A 24187-nucleotide genomic window follows, 5' to 3' on the forward strand; every position below is an offset into this window, starting at 1 on the left:
ACTAGTTCCAGGCAGCCCTTCATTGACTTCAGGTGTCCCAATCAACCTAGCTGTCTCTGCTGCTTTCTAGAAGGATCTCAATTGGCCCCAGGTGTCTTGATTAACCTGGAGCAACTGCCATTTGGTTCCCATGGTAACAGGGATTTGTTTAGCTTGGGGCTAACATACCTGTTTCTCACTACTTTCCTGCAGTCATACTCCATCACAGTAGATAGAACGAAGCAACTGCATTTGCTCTCTATGGGCCATGGTCAATATGACCATAAGCAAGGGGATAATACAACTGCTGTGAAAGCAATAAATTAAAGTCCGGGAGAGTCTGAACTGGGAAGATAAGTTCAAATATGACTATAAAAGCATGTTGTCATAATTAGATCACTACTGATAACAAATATTTATTATCTGAGATGTCAGTCATGCTAACTAGATGTGGCCCTTCTATTGCATTGAATTGTATTTTCAGGTTATAGTAATAGTTAGAACTAAAGTGAAATATAGTCCTTTCAATACTGAAATGAAAACAGGTCAAGATTAGAGGCAAGGCTAATCTGGAGCATATAATTCACAACCCTCACTCCTCTGCACAATTATTTTTGGGGGGGTAGCAGTGGGGTCAGAATCAGTCCCATATATCTGGATCCACTCCAATTGTTTTGGTTCGAGACTGGATCCAAAACCAAAAAGGTCTTATTTTCTGGATCCAGTTTGGATATATCCTATGATGGTGGACATTTTGAAAGATCAGATGTTCTGCCATTTTGGGCAAACAAACAAACATAAGAACAGTTTATGAGATTCCAGCACCAATTAATTTGAACCTTCCTCTAGGCTTGATTTAACCTAGAATCTGAATCTCATATCCCATCTTCTGTATAATTTGGGTGCAGATTCTTATATATGGCTCCTCCAGATGGACTAAGTTAAAATAAACTTCTCAGCTAACTTAGTGAAGATCTTCACTCATAGACCACATGCTTTGCGTGGAACATGAATCATTTTGGACCTAAGGGTATCTGCTCTCCCAGTAATGGGGAAGCGATTTCTGTTCTGCAATTTCACCTAAATAAGAAGGGAAAACACTTCACCTACTTCCTGGATTTGTTGCACTTCAGGGAATATATAATTGAGCAGGACACTTATGACTTTTCTTAACTTGCCTTTGTTTTTACAGTGCCTGTACTCTTCCCCCACCCCTACACACACACACAGAGTTATATTCACAACCCTTTCATACTTCAGAATGTACTTTTTTAAATTGCTTGTGTAGATTTAGGAGCTGAAGAGCTTTTTTTGTGTGCATGGAGTGGGTGCACAAGTGGTGAGATTGTAGCAAACTCATAGGTTCTGCAAGAGGCACAATATAAACTTTCTGTAAATGTTACAAAGTCTGAAATCTCATCCCATGAGAAAAATTGTTGCTCCTTTGAATCTTTTTAGATATTTACTAAAAAGCAACATAACATTAGACTTTGAACGTTGTTTCTCTTGAAGGAGAGCTACTTTAGAGGCCTGATCCTTCCTTGGGATCCCTCTTTGGATCTCCCAGTGCACCACTTCCCTTTTTGAGCGTAGGCTGCCCAGTATAGACACATTGTTTGCACTCATTCCTCGGGACTTTGTCTCTCACAGACATTTCACCTGTTGCACTGGAGTTGTGCTGGACCTGCCCAGACCCAGTCTGTTAAGCAGTTAAAAAAAAGGGGGGGGAGAGGCAGATGGCAAGGGGTTGGGAATAGAGAGGCAGTCTGCCAGGACCAAAGCTTCTATAGTCTGTCTGCTGGACCCCAACACTAGCGGCTACATGGCTGACCATTAAGGTGTCCTGTCTGATCCTGTCATCCTCCTCTTAAAGTGAGCCCTGATCAGAGGTGGAGTGCTATGTTGATGAAATTAACCTTTTCTGTTGTCCTTGGCCAGCATGCCCCATCTAGGGATAATAAAATCCCTCTTCCCAGTGCACACTGTAGGCTGCCTATGGTACTGGTGAGACAATGGTGAGTGTGAGGTAATAGCTTTATTGCACCAACTTCCATTGGTGAGAGAGAAATGCTTTCAAGCCTCAGAGAGCTCTTCCTCAGGTCTGGGAAACTGAGGCCTTATCTACACTACCACTTATGTCGGCAAAACGTATGTCTCCCTGGGGTGTGACTATTCCACTCCCTTGAGTGACATAAATTATGCCAGCATAGGTGGTAGTGTGCAAAGCACTATGTCGGCAGGAGCGCTCCTCCCACTGACATAGCTACTGCTGCTCATGGAGGTGGTTTTATTATGTCAACAGGAGAACTCTCTCCTGTCAGCATAGAGCAGCTACACGAGTGATCTTACAGTGGCGCAGCTGCATGGGTACAGCTGTGCTGCTGTAAACTCGCTAGTATGGACAATGGCCTAATTCAAAGTGTCACTGCTAAATACAAGGTTTAGAATAAGTAGTTAGGCTACTTACAGTACTGCTAACTATAGATGGGTTAGCATAAGTAGTTAGCACATATTTCAGGGGACCATTCAAGGTGATGTGGCCCATTAACACCCCTCCAGTCATAGGGAGGAAAGTAAGGGTGGGGGCGGGAGAGATCAGGTTGCGGGGGTTGTTAGTGGGTTACAGGTTGTTGTAATAAGCCATAAATCCAGTGTCTCTATTCAGTTGATGATTTTCAGTGTCTAGCAGAGTAATGAATTAACACTTCCAGGCTCGTCATTTGAACGTGTCATGCAGGTTTCCTTTGAGGATGGGGACTGATAGGTCAGCTATAGAGTGATCACTTTGTGAGAAGTGTTCACCCACAGGTGAGATGGTGTTTTTGTCTTTTATCATTTTCCTGCATGAGTTCATTTGAGGGTGTAGTGATTGTCTAGTTTCACCCACGAGGTTGTTATTGGGACATTTAGTGCACTGGATGAGGTACACCACATGTTGTGATAGGCATATATAAGATCCATGGATCTTGGAAGGTGTGCTGTGGGAGGGTGTTGATCATTGTAGCAGTGGAGATATGTCTGCAGGTTTTGCATTTGTTGTTCTGGCGTCTGTTGCATCTGGGTCTGGTGCTACTTTGCGTTGGTGGGTCCTTGTCTGTGGGGAGCTTGCTTCTGAGGATGAGCTTGGAGAGGCTGGAGGGTTGTTTGAAGGCCAGAAAAGGAGGTTCAGGAAAGACTTTTTTCAGGATGGGTCCCCATCGACTATGGGTTGCAGTTGTTTGATGATACCCCATATGGATTCTAGTGTGTGGTGGTAGGTGACAACTATGGGGCTGTACAGTCAGAGGGGAGGTTATTTCTGTGTTGAAGCAGGACAAGAGGTACCTGCCTGGGGCACCAGCCTCAGTGGCCTCCCCATCCACCTTCCAGACAGAGGCAGACCCTGGAAGTCCCACACCCTCAGGATCCTTCCCCCAGAGCAGCCAGCAATAGCAACAACCAAGTGCACCGACTAAATCTGGGTTTTCCGGTCCCCACTGCCTTCCCAGTGGGTCCAAAGGGACCAGCTGGTGCAATGGAGCAAATGCCCTTCCCTCATTCTCTCCACACTAATAGGACTACACAAATAACCGCAGCTTTCAAAATGTTATGAGATGATTACTATGAAAATCTGTACCTTCTACAGATTGTTATGAGATGAATGCTATGAAAACCCATACCTTCTACAGATTCCTTCCCTCTTCCTTGATAAAAAGACTGGACCTACCTGAAAAATACCTTTATTCTTTTCTTGTTTCCCCTCACATTACTTATTCAGCTAAACCCATCACCTCCCTAGAAAAAGGCTGCAACGAGGATCAAAATCCCAGATCTTTAGCACCCAGCAAACCCGTGGTTCTGAGAGTTTGTCCTGTGACTATTTTAATGGTGTTTATTTGCTCCCCATTGCGTCACGCTTCAGAATGAAAAGTCCCAATGTGCCAAGCTGCATAACTCTCCAGTTAGCAACAATATAACAGACTAGGGTATTGTTATAAAAGGATTCTTTAACAGGAGTTTTCTACAGAACGGCAGCTCTGTTTCTTGCATTATAAATGGGGTGACAGGAGGAATCAAAATATATCAGACTTCTTATTACAAAACCAGAGGGATACTGTAGATATCAACAGGTTATAAGCAATGAAGGTTACTAATGACCTGTTTACTCCTTTGCAGCATTTTTATCCTGCCATGCTGATGTGGGGAATTATGAGATGGAGCTCAAATCAACCCCACAATCTACTTTGTTCCTACAGAGAACTACTTCTGCTCAGTCAGTTTCCCCATATCAGATAACTTCTTCTAGCCATGCAGTCACCACATTTTTCTCCAGCAGGACAAGTAATATTATAACTACCCCATTAAGCCAAAGAACATCTGTAGTCACTGCCACCCAAACAACACACCATAATCCAGTAACAACAGCATCGGCCCCTAACATGACAACGCAAGCAAGAGAAAACAGCACCCAGCTGACCAGCAAGGTGACCCATCTAATATTAACAACTACAGTAGCAGGTAAGAAAACAACTGCAAAGCCCCCACTGCCAACCAATGAAACTACAACCCATGTAAGAGTAACAACTACAGGACAACCATCTAACAAGACAACCATCCAGAGAACTGAGAAAACCATACTGCCAACCAACCAAACAACCCACTCAAGTGTAGCAACTACAGCTGCAGCTAAGAAGACAACTGCAAAGCCCACATCACCAACCAATCAAACTACAACCCTAGCAGTAACAACTACAGCAACAACCAAGCAGACAGCTGTAAAGACCACCACGCAGCCAACTAAACAAACAACTCATACAGCAGCAAAAACTACAGCCAGAACCAACATGACAACCATTCATCCAGGGAATCAAACAACCAGACCCGCTACGACAGCCCTTGTGGAGCCCACCCTTGCACCTAATACATCATCACCCACTACTGGAGCCTACAATGTTTCCAATGGAAGTGTGAACTGCATTAAAGCATCAATGGGATTGGAGCTGATTGTTCAAAATTCTAAGACGGTGAGATGCAATATTAATTAGCATTAAAGAGATACATGATCTGAGGCTTGTACCAATCTTTCTTTATTAGTTTGAGTTTATCCTGCCTCCTTCAAAGCAATTCCCATCAATTATCACATGCCGCAAAATTAGACATCAGTGTAAGAAGTGTACCTGTTTCCCAGAATTGTAAGTGAGTTACAATCTGAGTTGTTTTAAAAAGATGCTTAAACTGGAGAGTCATAAGAGAGATGAGAAATTATCAATTAGTGTTTCGAAGATGGAAGTCTTTGATTTGGGCTCTTTGATATTGTAGAATCATAGGAATTGCCAGGAGGATCAGACCAACGGTTCAGGCAGTGACCAGGGCCATATGCTTCAGAAGAAGATGCAAGAAACCCCATACTAGTTGGTTACAGAATAACCTGCCCATATGGAAAAGGTTGTCCTAATTTCCATTAAGTAGAGGTTTGGATTATACCATGAAGCATTGGAATTTATATCCTTTCCAAAGCAAATGGTTTCTTGTTTTGTGTTTTTAATCCTTACTATTGTAAACCTTTTCATTTTAATTCTAAATGTTGTTTAAATGTGATGACTGCTAAGTGCAGATGAAAGTATATGTTACTCACTATGGTCCAAAGCTAAGCATAGCACCTCACACCACTAAAGGACCCTGTTTCTAACCTGCAGACCTATTCTGCTCCAGGGTATCTCCTTACCAGATGGCGATGCATTGTTTTATTATGTGAGAAAGGTCCACAGAGGGTTAAATTGAAGTGTTCTCAGCCTTAAAGGGACCCAAATCAGATTAGAGTTAGGTCTGCAGAAATGATGTTAGGGACACGCAGAGCAATCTGCAGTGCTAAGTCCCTGGAAGTACGAGATCAGACTGGATAATGCAGCCCAAGGTCTCTTGCATCGTAGTCAACCGCAAGGCTATTGATCCAGACTTATCGATTCGATTTCAGAAAGCTCTTAAGTGTCTGTGTATTTCTTTTTTTAGTTTGTTTTGTCTCTAACTGAGCTACACTGGAATTTTTTTTGTCTCCACAGCAGAAGAAGGGATACTTCAATATTGATCCCAGCATCACACAAACATCTGGAAGCTGTGGAAATCTGCAATCAAATCTGAACTTAACTTTTAACGGAGGCTTTATAAGCTTCACCTTTGTAAAGGTAATTGTTGCACTCTAATTTTTTACAGCAAGGCAGATGTCAGAGCTGGGGAATTGGGATTCAATTCCTCGGTTCTATAGCCAGCACACTCAATGACTCATTGCATGATCATGGGCAAGTCATTTCATCTCCCTGTTCCTCATTTTCTCCATCTGCAAAGACTTCACAGGGGGTTCTGATGCTCAATAAATTATTGTCAGTAAAGTGCTCTGAGATCCTCTGGTTGAAGGCACTAGAGAAAGGCGAAGTATTGATATTACAACAGGGTATCACTCAAAACCTGGATGTGGATTTCACACAGCTCAAAATATGGGGCTTTTTATACATGAATTTTTGGTTTGGCCCATTATAAAGAGAGGAGACATTTGCAAATTCAGATTTCCTCCACCACCAAACTTCAGAGGTGTTTGGGTCCGGGGTTTAGTTTGGGGCCATCTCTATTCCAAACATCTATGTAGAATACAGTATGGCATGTCAGTGACCATGTTATTCTGAATAAATACATCTGTGTGCATGTCAGGAATCTGGCACTGGGCCCTCAATTAAAGAGACAAGGGACTCTGGTTTATATGGGACACCCATGCCTAGGGTTTTGGTGTGCAGAGGGAATAGATTCTATGATGGCCAACAGGGATTGTGCCGTGACACCAGAAGTGCTACGAAGAGAAGTTTGTACTATGAATGCAATGGACAAGGCAGTCGACAAAAGGTCTTTAAAATGGAAAAGAGACTGTAATAAAACTGAAACATCATCAACTGCCTCTGTGATTTAATTTCACAAACCCACAAGATTGTTACATGAAGAGGGGCCCAAATCTGAACACACCTGAACTTTGGAAACATTTGGGTTTGGGTCTGAGCTTCATAGCTGAACCTTACCTATTAAATGGGTGAATCCAAAACTTTGATTTTGATTCAATCAGTCTTCCAGGACAGAATATCTCTGTCCTCCACACTGGTCAGGGAAATCATCCTAGGCCCTCGTTAGCAACAGCTGTGTTAGGGAACATGCAAGTGGTTAATCATCCAACATTCACAATTCACCTTTGGACAAAGGGCCAGATCCTCAACTGGTGTAAATTGGCATAGGTCTGTTGGAGACATTGGAGTGAGCAATGCCAGTTTATACCATCTACGGATCTTGCCCAAAGTTGTTAATATTTGGCTAATGTGACGATATTAGATTCTGGTGAATAACCCTCTCCCTTGGTTGACTGGAGACAGATTTCTAAAACTGCAGAGGAAAGAGGAATAAATGTGAGGCAAAGGAAAATATACAAAGTAAATGTTTGAAAATAAAGGATCGGTTAATATTTTAAGTGTTTGTTTTGGATGTGTTCTCCTTGCACTCAGAGAGCTGCATTCCTACCCTGCAAGGATCCTTAGACCAAGTCCTGTGATTCAAGTACATATAAGCGTCAGCTGGAGCAGCAGCACTAAGGATACTGATATGAAACCTTGGGAGTAGTGCATGCTCTCACCCCCAGAACAATGAGATTAATGGCACAGCATTGCACAATCTATCCTTCACTTAAAGATAAGCTTTCACAAGGGTGTCAGGGCTTTGAAATATGAGCTGTTCAGAACTCAGTTTGCTACAGTTTCAGTCTGGTACAGTCAACCTTCAGACTCTCAAGGACTGATTCTGGTCACAGGCAAACTGGTTTTATGCTAGGGTGATCAGATGTCCCGATTTTATTGGGACAGTCCTGATTTTTGGGTCTTTTTCTTATATAGGCTCCTATTACCCCCCACCCCATCCCGATTTTTCACACTTGCTGTTTGGTCACCCTATTTTATGCTTGTATAGCTCCAGTCACTCCTGATTTGCATCAGTGTGTAACCGAGAGCAGAATTAAACCCTCAAGTCACATGTCTGCAGTGCTGAAATGTGATGACAGATAAATGAGTAGCTGCTTCTATGAACCCACATGCAGGTGTCCTTGCACAGGGTTTGAAAACAGGAAGGCCTGTAATGTACCACCCATATGCTCAGTAAGAACAGATGTTTTATTCCTCAGAGTAGAATTGGTCCCATGTCTGGACAGAATGCAAGGTTGCTAATGGAGATGGCAACTTATTTGTGATATGGACACTTGTCTGTCAGGAACTTCACTGACAACTGCTTCTCACTGGAGTATAGTGATTAGAGTGGGACACTAGGAGTCAACATTCCTAGGTTCGCTGTGTGATCTTGTGCAAATCATTAGCCCTCTTATACCTTGGTTTAACCATCTGTAAAATAGTCATTCTAATATTTCCCTCACAAAGGTGTTATGAGGTGTAAATGGCATTTGTAAAGGGCTTGAAATCTTCAGTGCTATAGAAAGAGCAATGGTATAATTTTTCCTCTTTTTCTGACTATGGAGTTTCACACATTTTCTATTATTGTTGGTGAAACCTGTGAGCCTTAAGACTCTCCTTACTTCGAGAAGGAAAAGCACAAGAGGAGAATAGTTGCCAGCTGGCAATTATCCAGCAGTCTAACCCTCCAGTCCTTCCATACAGAGCTGTAGCTGAAGCCACTAGTAATTCAGCCTCGCAGCAGGGCTGCAAGAGGAGGTCCAAATTCTAAACCTGAAACTTGTGTTTCTATCATTTAAAATATTGCTCCTTGGGAATAGCCTCATAAGATACAACTCTCATTTCCGTGAGGATTCCAGGGCAGAGCAATCAATCACACTCCACAAGGCTTTAGTGCAATACCCATGCAGGATGGTCAGCTGAAAATACCACAGTCAGCTGTCACAATATCAGGTATTTTCCACTCCACAAAGCTGCAAGCCTGTGAAATCAAGCTGGCCTTGTGGGAGGTGTGAGCAATTACAGAAGTTATAGAAAGGAACATTCCTGTTACAGTTTCCTCTCTTGTTTTGCGATGTGCTTCTATCTGAAATTGTTGTTACACTGAATGGAAGGTAAGCAAAACCCAAACTGGAAAGAGGAGATCTCTACTCACAGTGGAAATGCACAAATTGTTGCAGACATCTTCCTGTCCCAAGCACCTTGAATCCAGGAGTTGCTGCCGTGAGACTGATTTAAAGCCACCATTCAGCTCTGTGTAAGTCATACATAAATTCAACTAAAGACAGCAGTGTGGAGATTCTCCCTCCAAGTATAAAAGCAGAACCTGGGTAGAAAAATAAAAGGTCTCATTGTGTGCCTATTAACTTGTGTAATAGAAAAACTTGCTGAACCCTCACCTACATGCGATTACCACAAATGACAGGGGAATGTGTAGACACAAGATGAGTGAGGTAATATCTTTTATTGGACCAGCTTCTGTTGGTGGGAGAGACGAGCTTTGGTGCTTACACAGCTCTTCTTCAGGCCAGCTCTGTGTAAGCTCTAAAGCTTGTCTCTCTTACCAACGAAAGATGGTCCAATAAAAAATATTACCTCACCTATCCTGGCTCTAATATCCTGAGCCCAACACGGTTACAACAACACTGCATATGAAAATATATGGCTTATACTCACATACAACACCTGCAAATCACACCCACATGATCCACTTAAACTGAACTGAGCATTAGCTGCAGTGTATATGGCAGGGTGCTTGTACCAGACTCCGGCACCAGAATGTTAAAATAAAGTCCCTATGGCTGAGGGAGTTGAGTCTCAGGATCTGATGGGAGGATTTTTTTTATATGTTCCCATCTTGAATAATTCTGTGATCTCGTCATTGCTACCTTAGCCCGTTTTTCCTCGTTCACCCTTGGTTTATTTTTAATGACCCTCATGGGTTGTGTCAAATTTGAATCTAAACTCTTCAGGGCCGGGACTGTTAGCCAGACTCTCAATCACTATAAATCAGCACAGCTCCATTGAAATCAATAGAACTGAAATGACACCAGATGATAACCTGGCCCTGTGACTTTTTGCTTTTGTAAAGCATCTGGAAAATTAATAATAATCTCGAAGCACCACAGGGCAATGGAATTTAAGTTTCTTCCACAAAACACCTGCTTTGTTTAGCAAGACAATAACTATTTCTTCTCATATCCTCCGTGAGTCCATTTTGCTGGGTTTGTCTTCCCTGTTCTGCAGTATACGGTGTATTATATTTCACAAACATTAAGGCGCAATGGCAGCTAATGATATTCATTTGTTATTTTGCAGAAAGATAGAATCTATTACATCAGTACAGTTGAGGCCAGCTTAAAGATACCCTCCGTGGGTAAGTGTTTGTGTATTTTATATTTGCAGTGTTAATTTCATTTCCAAACCATTCTTGATTTAATTTTGTTGTGATTTTTTTCTTATCAGTTATTTTCAGTTTTCTACATATCTGGGGTCTACATACCTGAGGGTGGATTTAGGCTGCCTTAGCTTAAGAGCCATGATTTTGCTGATAGGTGACTGTATTTTAGTCACTCTTTCAAGTTAGCCTCTACCTAAACTTTTATGGTTTAAAAATCAAAAAGATGTTAGTAAGTTGCAGTTAACTCATCACAATTATTTTTTCCTACTTGGGTCTCCAACTCATTCCTATACCTCTCAACTGTCCTTGATATAGACTGGAGAAGGGTCCAAACCCAAATACCACTCAGCTTTGGGAAAGTTTTGTATCTGCACCCAGAGAGAAACTTTGTGACTTATAAACTTTGTCACTTGTAAACCAGAAATGTTGTGACTTATAAACCAGAAACAAGCACACACACCACAGAAATTCAGATCTGGATACAGCTTCCAAACACCACAAAGTGTAGGAGTGGTCATGTCAGGCATGTTGGTTTGGCCCAGTGTAAATATAAGAACCAATTGTAAAATTTGGATCCTAACCCAGTCTCTTTTTTAATAACTCTTGGTGTCAAGATCTGTAATTTTGTCTCTGACCCATCTTCACAACAGACCCAAGTTTTTCTCTTTCTCACACAGGCCTGGTGCTGACAGCTTTACCATAAATGAGTGACATCCGAGGTGCTAACTCATGGAAAACAATTCTAGAGAGAATGCTATTTAGTCAAAGTGATGAATCCTGCGCCATCATTATATATTTTCCTTATTATTAATTTTACATATGTTTTGACCCACATGTTATTCATTAGTCTTGTGATTCATGCTTGTTATTCTCTGGCCAACAGAAAAAGAATGAAACTAAAGTAATCATTCAAGCAGGGGTGTCCTGATAGCGCTGGAGACTATGGCCCAGATCCTCAAAGGAATTTATTTAAATGGGAGTTAGGTGCCTACATGCCTTTCAGGATCTGAGCTTATGTGCTCGATTATCTTCTCACGTATGAGAATTCCATTGACTTTAATGGAGCTACTTCTGATTAATAACACCAAAAGGGAAAGAAGGAGCAGGCCCAAAGGACATGCCTATCTAGGGCTACCCTCAGTGTCAATTTTCACAGAGAATTTCAGGTAAGGTTTGAAGAAGCATGTGAATTGTTGTGTGCTTTTCCAAACCCATCCCAAACTCTCATCTTCCCAAGGTCTGCTCATTAAAGCAGCCATTAAAAAACATCTTTGGGGCTGATAAACATTGTGACACAAAGACTGTTCCAATATGCACCCACAGAAGTGGCTACTGCCCTCTCAAAGCGTTGTGGAACAAAGGCTCTTTAGAATCAGCCACCACTCATCCTCAGAAATGTTTCCATAGAGTTATTGTCTCTTCCAATTTGTCTCTCTCTCTCTCTCTTTGTGGCCTCCAGGTTCATGGCATAATGTTACAAGCAAGCAGCTGTTTACAGCTACGATGGGGAATTCATTTAAGTGTCTCAGCAAACAGATGGTGAACCTGGCAGACAACTTCCAGCTTCTCACTGTTAACACCCAACTCCAAGCCTTTGCCATTGTTGGTAACCAGTTTGGGAAAGGTATGTTAGAGAGTTAGCTCATTCAGGCTTATTTTGTGGCTCCAGGAGCTAAAGATTTGCAACTGGATAGCATTTCAATGTTATTAATGTAGCCAGGAGGCTTTTCTCACTGTGGGCTGGCAGGCTGGAGATATGGTGGCTCTGTTAAATATGTGGAAAATCAATGTAAAGTAATGGCTCTCGAAGGCAAACTGCTTCCCCAGTGCTTCCACCTGCCAGCTGTTGGTATCATCGGTCTCTCCCACTCATACTTCAGGCCAGGGCATGAAGCAGAAAGCCTCTCTTTGACTTTTGGCTCCTTTCCCTCTGCCTATAAACATGCTCTATTTCCCTTCATCCTTAAAAATTTACCATCCTTGACCATACCTGTCTCTCAGAGACTGTTCTATACCCCACCTCCTCTTGCTTTCCCAATGCTACTAGAAATGTATTTACAACCATTGCATTGGCTTCCTGTCCTCCTACCCATTGTATACAGAGTCCATTTCAAGGTCTCTGTTGTCAAAGCTGTCTCTGGGACTAGCTACCTTGGGGAACATCTATCCCTTTAGAACCAAGATTTCCCACAACAGCTCCACTTCACTGGAATGATGAAACTGCCATCCAGTAGGGAACACCTGTGGCATGCAGGAGATGGAACTTTTAGTAGGTCTTGACCTAGAGACTATGGAACTCACTATCAGAAAAGGTCCAGCAAGAATGACCACCAGCCTGCCTATATTCAACACTAAATGCAAAGCTCATCTCTTCAAGTTGGCTTTCCTTGAACAAGCTCCTCTTTGTATACAGACATGCAAACACAAACCAGTCGAGTAGCTTAGTGCTACCCACTCAGAAGAAAGAGAAAGGATGATCACTATTGTCTTTTGCTTTTAATTCATATAAGGTGCTAATATTCTATGATAATGGCACCATACCCAAACCTAAGCACTGAAGCAGATTTCTCATTTCTCCTGCCATTTACACACATTAAAAGAAAAGGCGCATAGCTCTTCCTTTGCCCTCTGATGTTCTACTTGCTTTCAAAAGATCATTTCCTTGATTCCCCTTCCCTGTCTAATTTTCTCTTTTGACTCTGTTAAAACTAAATTGTTGTTCTTCCTTTGTTAGTTCAGCATTTCAGCTCCTCCTCCTCCTCCTCCAGGCAGGCTAGTACTTCTCATTATGCATAGAAGGTAATACAGTGGGAAACTGTGTGTTTTTCTCTACTACTGCTTCCTGGCTCTGTAGACTATGGAGGACCTTGGTCACTCTCAAAATTTGTCCCTATCCCTTTCTGTCAAGGGCATATTTTTCCAGTTGAGGGTAATTCACATTAAAAGCTCTTACACTTTGCTCACTGTTATCCCTCCATCTTCTCCTTATTAGCCATGAGGTTGGACACCACAAGGATGTCCTTCCAAGAAATGCCTTGTTTGGTTGTGTCTTCCATCATCCTAACAACATGCCCGGTCCAATGAAGTGATTGGGACTTCACTACATTTACTATACTGGGTTCTTCATGGACCCCCTGCAGTTCCCTATGACATCATCTTCTTCACGTTTCCCCCCCCCCAACGTATTTTTAAAAGTTCTTAAAATTAAAGCTGAATTTGCAAGATTTAGTTGGCATTTGTTTTAACGTAAACACATTCTGACAAAGGTTTTTTCCATACAACAAAACTGAGCTGATGTGGATCATAGTTGGTCTCCAAATTCAGATCTGAACTACCCAAAAGAATAAAGAGGTTTATTCAGACCTGGGATTTTGGTATGGTAACACATGGAAAAGGCCTATTAGATCATATAGTCTGTCTCCCTATAACAGGAGATAGCCTGCTAATCAAGGACATCTCCAAAATGATGTTATATTGGATCTTAGCCAAAAGGCCAGAAGGCAGGTAGCTTTGGTTAAAAGAATTCCCCCAATGGCTAAGAAACAGTTATGAGAAAGTTACATACTGTTCTATATGCAGATGATGCATGAAAAATCCCCAGTGAAACTGGCTATATAAAGCAGCCACACAAATTGCCTTCTTACGTCACGTCTCTGAGACAGTGCAGTTTCACTTCCATTGCACCAGATTTGCTTATCTTTAAAAAAAAAAAAAAAGGAAGAAAGAAAACACCAGCAGGAGTGACAGTGGGTTTCAAGATACTTATGATTTTGTATAAGCCACAATGGAGTTACATTAGGGAGGAGTTTGGCCTGTTCTGGTTTGTTTGGAAACCCCTAAAAGTTACTTTTGAATCACACTTCCATATACTGGAAATAGTTCTCAGTGCTCACAACCCAGAGTTGCCCCCAAACCGACATCCCTGATCCAGACATCCGCAGACTTGTGGAGAGTTTGAATGTAGATTACAGCAGCTGCGTAGCTTTAATACAGTCCTGAATTCACCAAAGGCTTACTTTTAAAAAAAGTGGCACCCAGCACCAGATGAAACCACCGAGCTAGTCCACCAACAGGATCAGGTAAGAACTGGATCAGGAGTGGGGGGATAAGCAGTGTGGTAGTTCTGGAATTATAGATGACATTTTATACTCCAGAATATGCTCCAGATTAGTTACATGTTGCTGGTGTAAAGATTCCCCTCTGCTGAGAAGATTAAACCAAGCCACAGGTCACCAAAGCCTGTAGCAATGCAGACACTATTACCAGGAGGTTAAAAAGAATTGAAGTTAAGATTAACAGCAGGAAAAAGAATCATACAGTTTTACTAACACTCTGTGATTTAGTATTGTATGTCATAGACATGGAGAGACTTTTATCTTTCTTGGAGGACAGTCAACATCTTTCCTTCCTGCTGTGCCCAAGGTACTAGGCATAATTCACAGTGGAAGAAAGTTACTTGGACACTAGCATATTTTGGGTGTAAACTGGATTGGCTGCTGAGCTGTGATGATTCGTGATCATATGTAAAGGATTTAATTGATCAGAGGAAACTACTGTACTCAAAGCATCACATAAGAGGCCTTCTGACAGTGGCCAATTGCCAGATGACCCAGAGGGAATGAACAGAACAGGTAATCATCAAGTGATCCATTCCCTGTTGCTCATTCCCAGCTTCTGGCAAACAGAGGCTAGGGATACCATCCCGTCTATCCTGGCTAATAGCCATTGATGGACCTATCCTCCATGAATTTATCTAGTTCTTTTTTGAACAATGTTATAGTCTTGGCCTTCACAACATCTTCTGGCAAAGAGTTCCACAGGTTGACTGTGCGTTGTGTGAAGAAATACTTCCTTTTGTTTGTTTTAAACCTGCTGCCTATTAATTTTATTTGGTGACTCCTAATTCTTGTGTTATGAGAAGGAGTAAATAGCACTTCCTTATTTGCTTTCTCCACACCAGTCATAATTTTATAGACCACTATCATATACCGCCTTAGCTGTCTCTTTTCCAAGCTGAAAAATCCCAGTCTTATTGATCTCTCCTCACATGGAAGCCGTTCCATACCCTAATCATTTTTGTTGCCCTTTTCTGAACCTTTTCCAATTCCAATATATCTTTTTTGAGAGGGGGGCGACCTCATCTGCACGCAGTATTCAAGATGTGGGTGTACTATGAATTTATATAGAGGCAATACGATATTTCTGTCTTATTATCTATGCCTTTCTTAATGATGCCCAACATTCTGCTCGCTTTTTTGACTGCCACTGCACATTGAATAAATGTTTTCAGAGAACTATCCACAATGACTCCAAGATCTCTTTCTTGAGTGGTAACAGCTAATTTAGACCCCATTAGTTTATATGTATAGTTGACATTATGTTTTTCAATGTGCATTACTTTGCATTTATCAACATCTGCCATTTTGTTGCCCAGTCACCCAGTTTTGAGAGATCCTTCTGTAGCTTTTTGCAATCTGCCTGGGACTAAATTATATTGAGTAGTTTTGTATCATTTGCACATTTTGCCACCTCGCTGTTTATCCCTTTTCCCAGATCATTTAGGAATATGTTGAATAGGACTGGTCCCAGTACAGACCCCTGGTGGACACCACTATTTACCTGGTGGACACCACTATTTACCATTCTGAAAACTGACCATTTATTCCTCCCCTTTGTTTCCTATCTTTTAACCAGTTACCAATCCATGACAGGACCTTCCCTCTTATACCATGACAGCTTACTTTGCTTAAGAGCCTTTGGTGAGGGACCTTCTCAAAGGCTTTCTGAAAATTTAAATACATTATATCCACTGGATCCCCCTTGTCCACATGCTTGTTGACCCGCTCAAAGAATTCTCGTAGATTGCTGAGGTATGGTTTCCCTTTACAAAAAACATGTTGACTCTTCCCCAACAAATTATGTAGATCCATGTGTCAGACAATTTTGTTCTTTACTATAGTTTCAACAAGTTTGCCTGGTATGAAGTCAAGTTTTCCACCCTGTAATTGCCGGGATCACCTCTGGGGCCCCTTTTTAAAAATTGGTGTCATATTAGCTATCCTCCACTCATTTGGTCCAGAAGCTGATTTAAATGATAGTTTACAGAGTAAAGTTAGTAGTTCCGCAGTTTCACTTTTCAGTTCCTTCAGAACTCTTGGGTGAATACCATCTGGTCCTGGTGACTTATTACTGTTTATTTTATCAATTTGTTCCAAAACCTCCTCTAATGACACCTCAATCTGGGACAGTTCCTCAGATTTGTCACCTAAAAAGAATGGCTCAGGTTTGGGAATCTCCCTCATATACTCAGCTGTGAAGACCGATGTAAAGAATTAATTGAGTTTCTCCGCAATGGCCTTACCGTCCTTGAGCGCTCCTTTAGCATCTCGATCATCCAGTGGCCCCACTGGCTGTTTAGCAGGCTTCCTGCTTCTGATGTACTAAAAAAAATTTTGCTATTATTTTTTGAGTCTTTGGCTAGTTGTTCTTCAAATTCTTTTTTGGTCTTCCTAATTATATTTTTACACTTCATTTGCCAAAGTTCATGCTCCTTTCTATTTTCCTCACTAGGATTTAACTTCCCCTTTTTAAAGGATGCCTTTTTGCCACTCACTGCTTCTTTTACTTTGTTGTTTAGCCATGGTGGCACTTTTTTTGGTTCTCTTACTATGTTTTTTAATTTGGGGAATACATTTAAGTTGACCCTCTACGGTGAGTTAAGTTATATACTTAACTCTATTAAGTTGACCCTCTATTAAAAAGTTTCCATGCAGCTTGCAGGGATTTCACCTTTGGCGCTGTACCTTTTAATTTCTGTTTAACTAACCTCCTCATCTTTGTGTAGTTCCCCTTTCTGAAATTAAATGCTACAGTGTTGGACTGCTGTGGTGTTTTCCCCGCCACAGGGATGTTAAAGTTAATTATATTATGGTCACTATTACCAAGTGGTCCAGCTATACTCACCTCTTGGACCAGATCCTGTGCTCCACTTAGGACTAAATCAAGAACTGCCTCTCCTCTTGTGGGTTCCAGGACTAGCTGTTCCAATAAGCAGCCATTTAACGTGTCGAGAAACTGTATCTCTGCATCCCGTCCTGAAGTGACATGTACCTAGTCAATATGGGGATAGTTGAAATCCCCCATTATTACTGAGTTTTTTATTTTAATAGCTTCTCTAATCTCCCAGAGCACTTCAGTCACTATCACTATCCTGGTCAGGTGGTCTGTATGTATTCCTCCTGCTATATTCTTATGATTAGACCATGGAATTACTATCCATAGAGATTCTATGGTACAGTTTGGTTCATTTAAGATTTTTACTTCATTTTTGATTCTCTGCTTTCTTTCACATATAGTGCCACTCCCCCACCAGCACGACCTGTTCTGACCTTCCAATATATTTTGTACCCTGGTATTACTGTGTCCCATTGATTATCCTCATTCTACCAAGTTTCTGTGATGCCTATTATATCAATATCCTAATTTAATATGAGGCACTCTAGTTCATTCATCTTATTATTTAGACTTCTAGCATTGCTATATAAGCACTTTTAAAACTTGCTACTTTTTAGCTGTCTGCCATTACATGATGTAATTGAATGGGACTTTTTTTCATTTGACTGTTTCTCATCAGATCCTACCTGTATTTTATCATCTTCCATCCTCTCCTCCTTCTAGGACATAGAGAATCTCCATTAATAGATCCTCCCTAAGGGATGTCTCTGTCCAAACCATGTGCTCCTCCACACCTGTCGGCTTTCCCCCAGCCCTTAGTTTAAAAACTGCTCTAGGACCTTTTTAAAGTTAAGCGCCAGCAATCTGGTTCCATTTTGCTTTAGGCGGAGCCCATCCTTCCTGTATAGGCTCCCCCTTTCCCCAAAGTTTCCCCAGTTCCTAATGAATCTAAACCCCTCCTCCATACACCATCATCTCATCCATGCATCGAGACCCTGCAGTTCTGCCTGTCTAACTGGCCATGCACGTGGAACAGGAAGCATTTCAGAGATTACTACCATGGAGGTCCTGGACTTCAGTCTCTTACCTAGCAGCCTAAATTAGGCCTTCAGGACCTCTCTCCTATCCCTCCCTATGTCATTGGTACCTACATGTACCATGACCACCAGCTCCTCCCTAGCATTACGTAAATCTATCTAGATGTCTCGAGAGATCCGCAACCTTTGCACCAGGCAGACTATTAGGCAGGAGTAACCGAAAGCTGCACAGCAGAGGTTCTCCTTCATGTCAGATACCAGTCTTGCTCATTATTTTTAATCTGGCACTGTATGCATGGAGTACTCCACAGGTTCAAGCCCTAAATGTGTATCAGATTTTTTTTGTGTGTGTGTATGTGATAAAGCAGAACAGATTCTCCACAAAGAATATAGCTATTTCCAAGTAGGCAAGTATGTTTTTGTGAGATGTGATCCCTCCATAAAGAAAAACCTACTGAGTTCAGCAATGACAGAGTTCTGGGTTGTCCCCGGTAGCTATGTTCTTGAAAGTATCTACATCGGCATATATTCTAGGAGTGTGTTGTTTTGATCTAATGCATACTCTATATTCTAACTTTGATTGCAGAGGAAGAATGCTCTCTTGACAGAAACAGGAGAACAATCCCTATTGCATTGGGCCTGAGCATTCTGGGATTGTTTGTCATTGTACTTGCCTTCGGGCTAATTTCCAGAAGAAAGCCAAATAGAGGATATGAACGCATCTGAATTGCCCACACACTTCAAAATGTGCGTAGCAAGTATAGAGGCCTTGGGAATCTTGGCTTCCAGTTGTCAAATCTATAGTCAAAGAGCTATATTTTTAAATGAGATGAGGCCATGTGTTTAAAGCTAGCATGCAATATGTTGAAGAGGTAACACTTAAGATCTATTGTGTTCCTGAAAAAGAGCCAACAAAATTATGGGTGCTAAGAAGACAGAACAAATGATAAATGGATGAGTTTAGGGATATGCTGTTAGGGTCTAAGGAGATGGTCAACTATTGGGCATGTAAGACACTCTCTCACAGGACTAAGTCTATATTCACAGGAGATTCTGTAGAACCAGTGCTCAGTGATGCTCTTATGGGAAGCCACGTGTGCAGAAGGGGGATTGGTCCTGCTTTGAGCAGGGGCTTGGACTAGATGCACTCCTGAGGACCCCTTCCAACCCTGATATTCAGTGATTCTATGACAAGAATCATCATGGCTGGACAGGTTGCCTCTGCTCCCCTCCACAAAAATGTGCACACTCACCCTATGAGCATTAGGGCTAGTATTATATTAGTCTCTGCTCTTTCCTACTAATTCCATTGGCTAAACAGGTTCTGCTGTGGCAATGTGAGATACATATTAGTGCTGTAGCACTTTCACAGGCAGATCGGGCTGCTTTGATGCCCACTCCAGAGGCAGATTTTAAATGCTGGATAATTTTCTATTTTCTTGGGAGCTTTATTTCCATTTTTTAAAAAAACATAAAAAGGAAAAAGAAATATATCTAAGACAGTGGATTTCTTTTAAAATGTCGGCTCCAGGGGGATAGAACGAGCCATCTGTGGCTATAAAAAGCATGTCAGTATTAACCCCATGTCACAATACAGCATAGAGAGATCTAATACAGAAGGGCAGAAAACATGGGGTAGTGTCCTGAGACTCTACTGTGTATGTGTAGGTTAAGGCAGGGGTGAGTTCAGGTGGGCTCAGGGATCCAATGAGACCAATATTTAAGATGTTTTCTCTTGGGAGCTCCTGAATAAAATCACTTCCTATTCAGAATAGTTACAGTGATTTCCATAAAACTCAACAATTGCCATGCTGAGGTAATGATGATACTGTGCTTTCTCCTATTCTAAGTATAGGAAGACACTCGGGTTATTAAAAACACACCATCGGTGAATATTTAATATTAAATGGTGTCGACTGCAGAAGGCCCACAAAGGTCTATGAACAAATGAAGACCCACTTAAGCTACATTTTGAAGGTTCTTGTGGGACTTAAATGGTGTGTAGGCCCTCTGCACAAGGATGAATCTCATGCTTGTAAACTGAGGTGCTGGATCTGCACATGGAAATAATTTGGCTTAATTTTAAAGCATGCTGTATGGAATGCTTTGGTCTCTGTTTCCTACTAATCGTGTGATTGAGAGATATATACAGTAATTGATTTTGAGATGATTTTAAAGTGAGGGGTTTTGGTTGATTTAAATCTTCATCTTACAAAAGATTTACAAAGTTAAAAAGACAAACATACAAAAACCAAAAAACCTAACCCACTGTGACAAAATACATCAAAGTGAGGAGAAATTAAATATGAAAATATTTTAAAATGAGAGAGCAGTATAAAATAAGAGAACAGTGAAAACCCTCCCTATTAATAACGGTAATGAGCTACGTTCTGCTGTGAGTGGGAGTTTTGCCTGGATAAGGACTGCAGGATGGGAGTCTAGAAAAACGTGCTGTATAAGGAATTCCTGATCACTTAGTTTAGTTTGAAAAAAATGCAATAATAAATAGATAACATTGGGCCAAAATTTTATATCAGTTAAGTAATAGCATAAATCTGGAGTAACTTCATTTACTGCAGTGGACTCACTCTGGATTTGCACCAGGGTAATTCAAATCACTCTCTGGCCCATTTTGTTTAAAGTTTAAAAGTTGTTTTGATATTTTACTACTGCTTAGTTAAACCATTAATTGCTTTCTCACTTACACATTAAGGGAGAAAAATTCCCTCCACATGGATGCTGTGATGTGGGGCTGGCCTATGTTATGCAGGAGGTCAGACTAGACGATCATCATGATTCATTCTGACCTTAAAATCTGTCTATGAAAGTAACTGTTCATTACCAGAAATGTTCTTTTGGTTTGCCTGTAAAAATGAAAGACCATTTCGCAGCACCTTTAAATCCACAAAAGCATCAAACTAAATTTAAAACCAGTCAGCAAAAGGAGAGGTACTTGGATATCATTGTAAAGTAGCGTAATAAGCAGAAGAGATATGGTCCTTTCAAACGACTACAACTGATCAAATGATTCTAATGTTCCAGTATTCAAAGATCACTTCATGAAGGGCTGACAGATTCAGTCAGTGTCAGCATCACTAAATTTTACCTAACATATTTTTTCCCCTTCTAGTGGAGGAGTGTGCAGCTGACTTCAACATCATTTTTCTTGCGATTGGCTTCTTCGTGATCTTTATCGTCGGCATCGTGGCACTCATCCTCTATGCAGTCTGCCTTAAGCGTAAATCATCTGCGTACCAGAGAATCTAGTAGATCAAAATAATTTCATATAAATAATGAGAATCATTTCATGAAAAGATTTTAGAATTTCAAGACTGCCATAATTTTCCTTCTAATAACACTGTTAGAACAATGTAAAACGCCAGAGTATGTGTATCTAGTTATGAAATCAAGTACCTGGTCAGTTTATTGAGCTACCTGCAACTGAGAAGAAGGGGAACAGGTTTAATATAGTTCACTTGTGTTCAGAAAGAGGATTTTCAGTGGCCTATTTAAATTCAACTGTTGTTTTTACAACACAGTTTATGGATCATACGTAGGAAATGGGTTACTATACGGAAGAGCATAAATTTGAAAACTGAATTTACAAAGAACATGCAATGTAACCATTACTCTCCCAGCATGTTACTGGCATTTTAAGGGCATAATCCTGAGGGCTGCTGAAGGAGCACAGCAGCTCATGGGATCAGGCTGTAAACCTTTCTGACTGGGTCCTTCTAAAGTTATGCATGTATAAAATGTGTTTGTTTTATTCACAATTAAAGCCATGAATAGCTGCAGCCCAGTATACTTAACTGATCTCCTTTCTTGTATGTTCCTAGCCATTTGTTAGAATCTCAAATGTTGGGTTTCCTCGTCTGTCCCGTTTTTAATCTTGTATCAATGGGAACCAGAGCATTTTCTTGTTATGCTCCTTGCCTGGGAAACTCTGTTACTATTCAGTCTTTTAACATTTGATACCCAGTTGAAGAGAGACCTGTTTACTCTTGCTTTAACTAGTCTTGATTACTGATAATTTAACTGTGTTTCATTGTGCAGTGCCCTGTGCCATTTTTATGGATGATGCAAAATAAATACATTCTATTGCATACTTTGGACTAGAGTTATAAATCAAACTGTTAGTGGTGAATAATGTTTGAGTTTATGTTTATCTTGTTTTTTTTCCGTGTTGGGGGGGAAGGGTCTTTTTTATTTAAAAAAAAAGTTAAATGCAATCCTTTTCCTTGCAATGAGTAAAATGATAGATTTGTACCAACTGGCACTGATGCAGTGTACAATGCAAATGCAGCCATAGGGCCAGATCCATAGCTGGTGTAAATTAGCAAAGAGTCATTGAAGCCATTGACGCTATGGCCACTTATACAAACTAAAAAGCCAGTGCAGATACAGTGATTTTTACACCAGCTGAGGAGTCAATGGACCTTCACTGCTTTACAGTTGCTGAGGATCTGGCCCTCAATGTGAACCCATTCTCTGACAATCAGTAACACCCAATCTACTCAATCCCAGGAACAGATGTTTTCAAGAAGCATGAACAAATGGCAGTAGAGATGTAGGTAGGGGCAATAGCTTGGTCAGGAAGTGTTGCCTTGAGTGTTATGGGAAGTAAGAGTAGGCAGCAAACTTGCTGCTTGAGCTGCTGCATGCAATTTTTTGGCAGGCACTTATGCTCATTTCCTGCCAGAATTTAGCTTAATATTTGGTGCGTGGCTTCTCTTCTGAGTAATTGTTCATATGCTTTTCTTAGGAGCTTCCAGCTTCAGTGGGGGGAAATCTACAGATTTAGTGGCTCTTGGTTGCAGGGTTTTGTTGCTAAATGTATTGTTTGAGGAAACATTCCATACAAAGTACGGGTTGCACAGGAGTAACATGCAGTGAGATTTTTAAGAATTGACCGTATAATATTCTGTATATTGGACATGCTGTCACACTAATACCACTCTTAACCCCATCCGTTTCTTCTACTATTTGCTTTTTCTCATCTGAACGGATCATCGGTGCTGACAATGCTACCTAACCGAGGGGCCCCGCTTCTCTTCGCCATAGTTGTTCCTTGCCAAAGTCCACCTCTTCTCCAACATCTCGCACACAATGTTGGATCATAGAACTAGATACAAAAACACCCTGCTAAAATCCCTAACTCCCTTAGGCTTCAACTAAAAATCACAGTCTAGATCATGTACTACATCCTACTGCAAATGCAAGATACAACCTAACAAGAAAGGGCATATCACATATTATACCAAGCTCATACTTGTTCTTAGCCAAAAAGCCAATAAGATAATAATGCAAAGCTTTATTTCCTTCACAAAGGGCAAATAAAGCCCAATATAAAAATTGGCTGCAAATAGCTGCAAGGAGAGGGGTGGGAGATTTAAATGCACTTCTTGAGAATACAGACACCATTAGCTTATTGACTTATCTCCTTAACTGTTATCCTGCCATTATCAATGGGTCCCAACATAATTACCTAGTTATGAAAATCATGTATGTGCTGTACTTTTCTACTGTTGGAGTTTCTGTAATAAAGATTGTTTTCAGCCATTTTAAATATGTGTGTTTTGTGAATTTGTTGTATCTGTTGAGTGCTGTGTTACATTGTGATGGGGTTTACAGACCCCTCACTAAGACTCAAAGAGTAATGGGGCAGTACTGGGCCAAGAAGGCCCTGCCCCTCAGCAGCTGCAAAGCATGCTCCAAATGGTGGGCCTGCTTAAAAGGAGAGTCTGAGAGGCAAGCAGGAGGAGTGGGAAGGATAGGCTAGTTGAAGCCTCTAGGACAGAGGAATTTACAGGGGAAGACCCTGGACTGGGTAAGTCCCAACTGGGCAGCCA

General features: G+C 41.2%; 1 protein-coding gene across 2 annotated transcripts in view; it reads left to right on the plus strand.

Moving 5' to 3' along the window:
• LAMP3 (lysosomal associated membrane protein 3) overlaps positions 1 to 23904 on the plus strand; it is a 33855-nt gene extending 9951 nt beyond the window's left edge. The window contains exons 2-7 of one of the 2 annotated variants that reach the window (XM_048863082.2): positions 4135 to 4982; positions 6018 to 6140; positions 10263 to 10320; positions 11804 to 11968; positions 18922 to 19082; positions 21466 to 21603. In XM_048863082.2, coding sequence (XP_048719039.2) covers positions 4135 to 4982; positions 6018 to 6140; positions 10263 to 10320; positions 11804 to 11968; positions 18922 to 19061 — 1334 coding nt within the window. In that variant the 3' untranslated portion in view covers positions 19062 to 19082; positions 21466 to 21603. Of the gene's footprint in view, positions 1 to 4134; positions 4983 to 6017; positions 6141 to 10262; positions 10321 to 11803; positions 11969 to 18921; positions 19083 to 21465 lie in introns of both variants that reach the window. The other variant, XM_075132094.1, reaches the window with a different exon arrangement.
• Positions 23905 to 24187: the final 283 nt, after the last annotated feature.

Source organism: Caretta caretta, chromosome 9 (genome assembly GCF_965140235.1).
Source record: "Caretta caretta isolate rCarCar2 chromosome 9, rCarCar1.hap1, whole genome shotgun sequence".
NCBI lineage: Eukaryota > Metazoa > Chordata > Testudines > Cheloniidae > Caretta > Caretta caretta.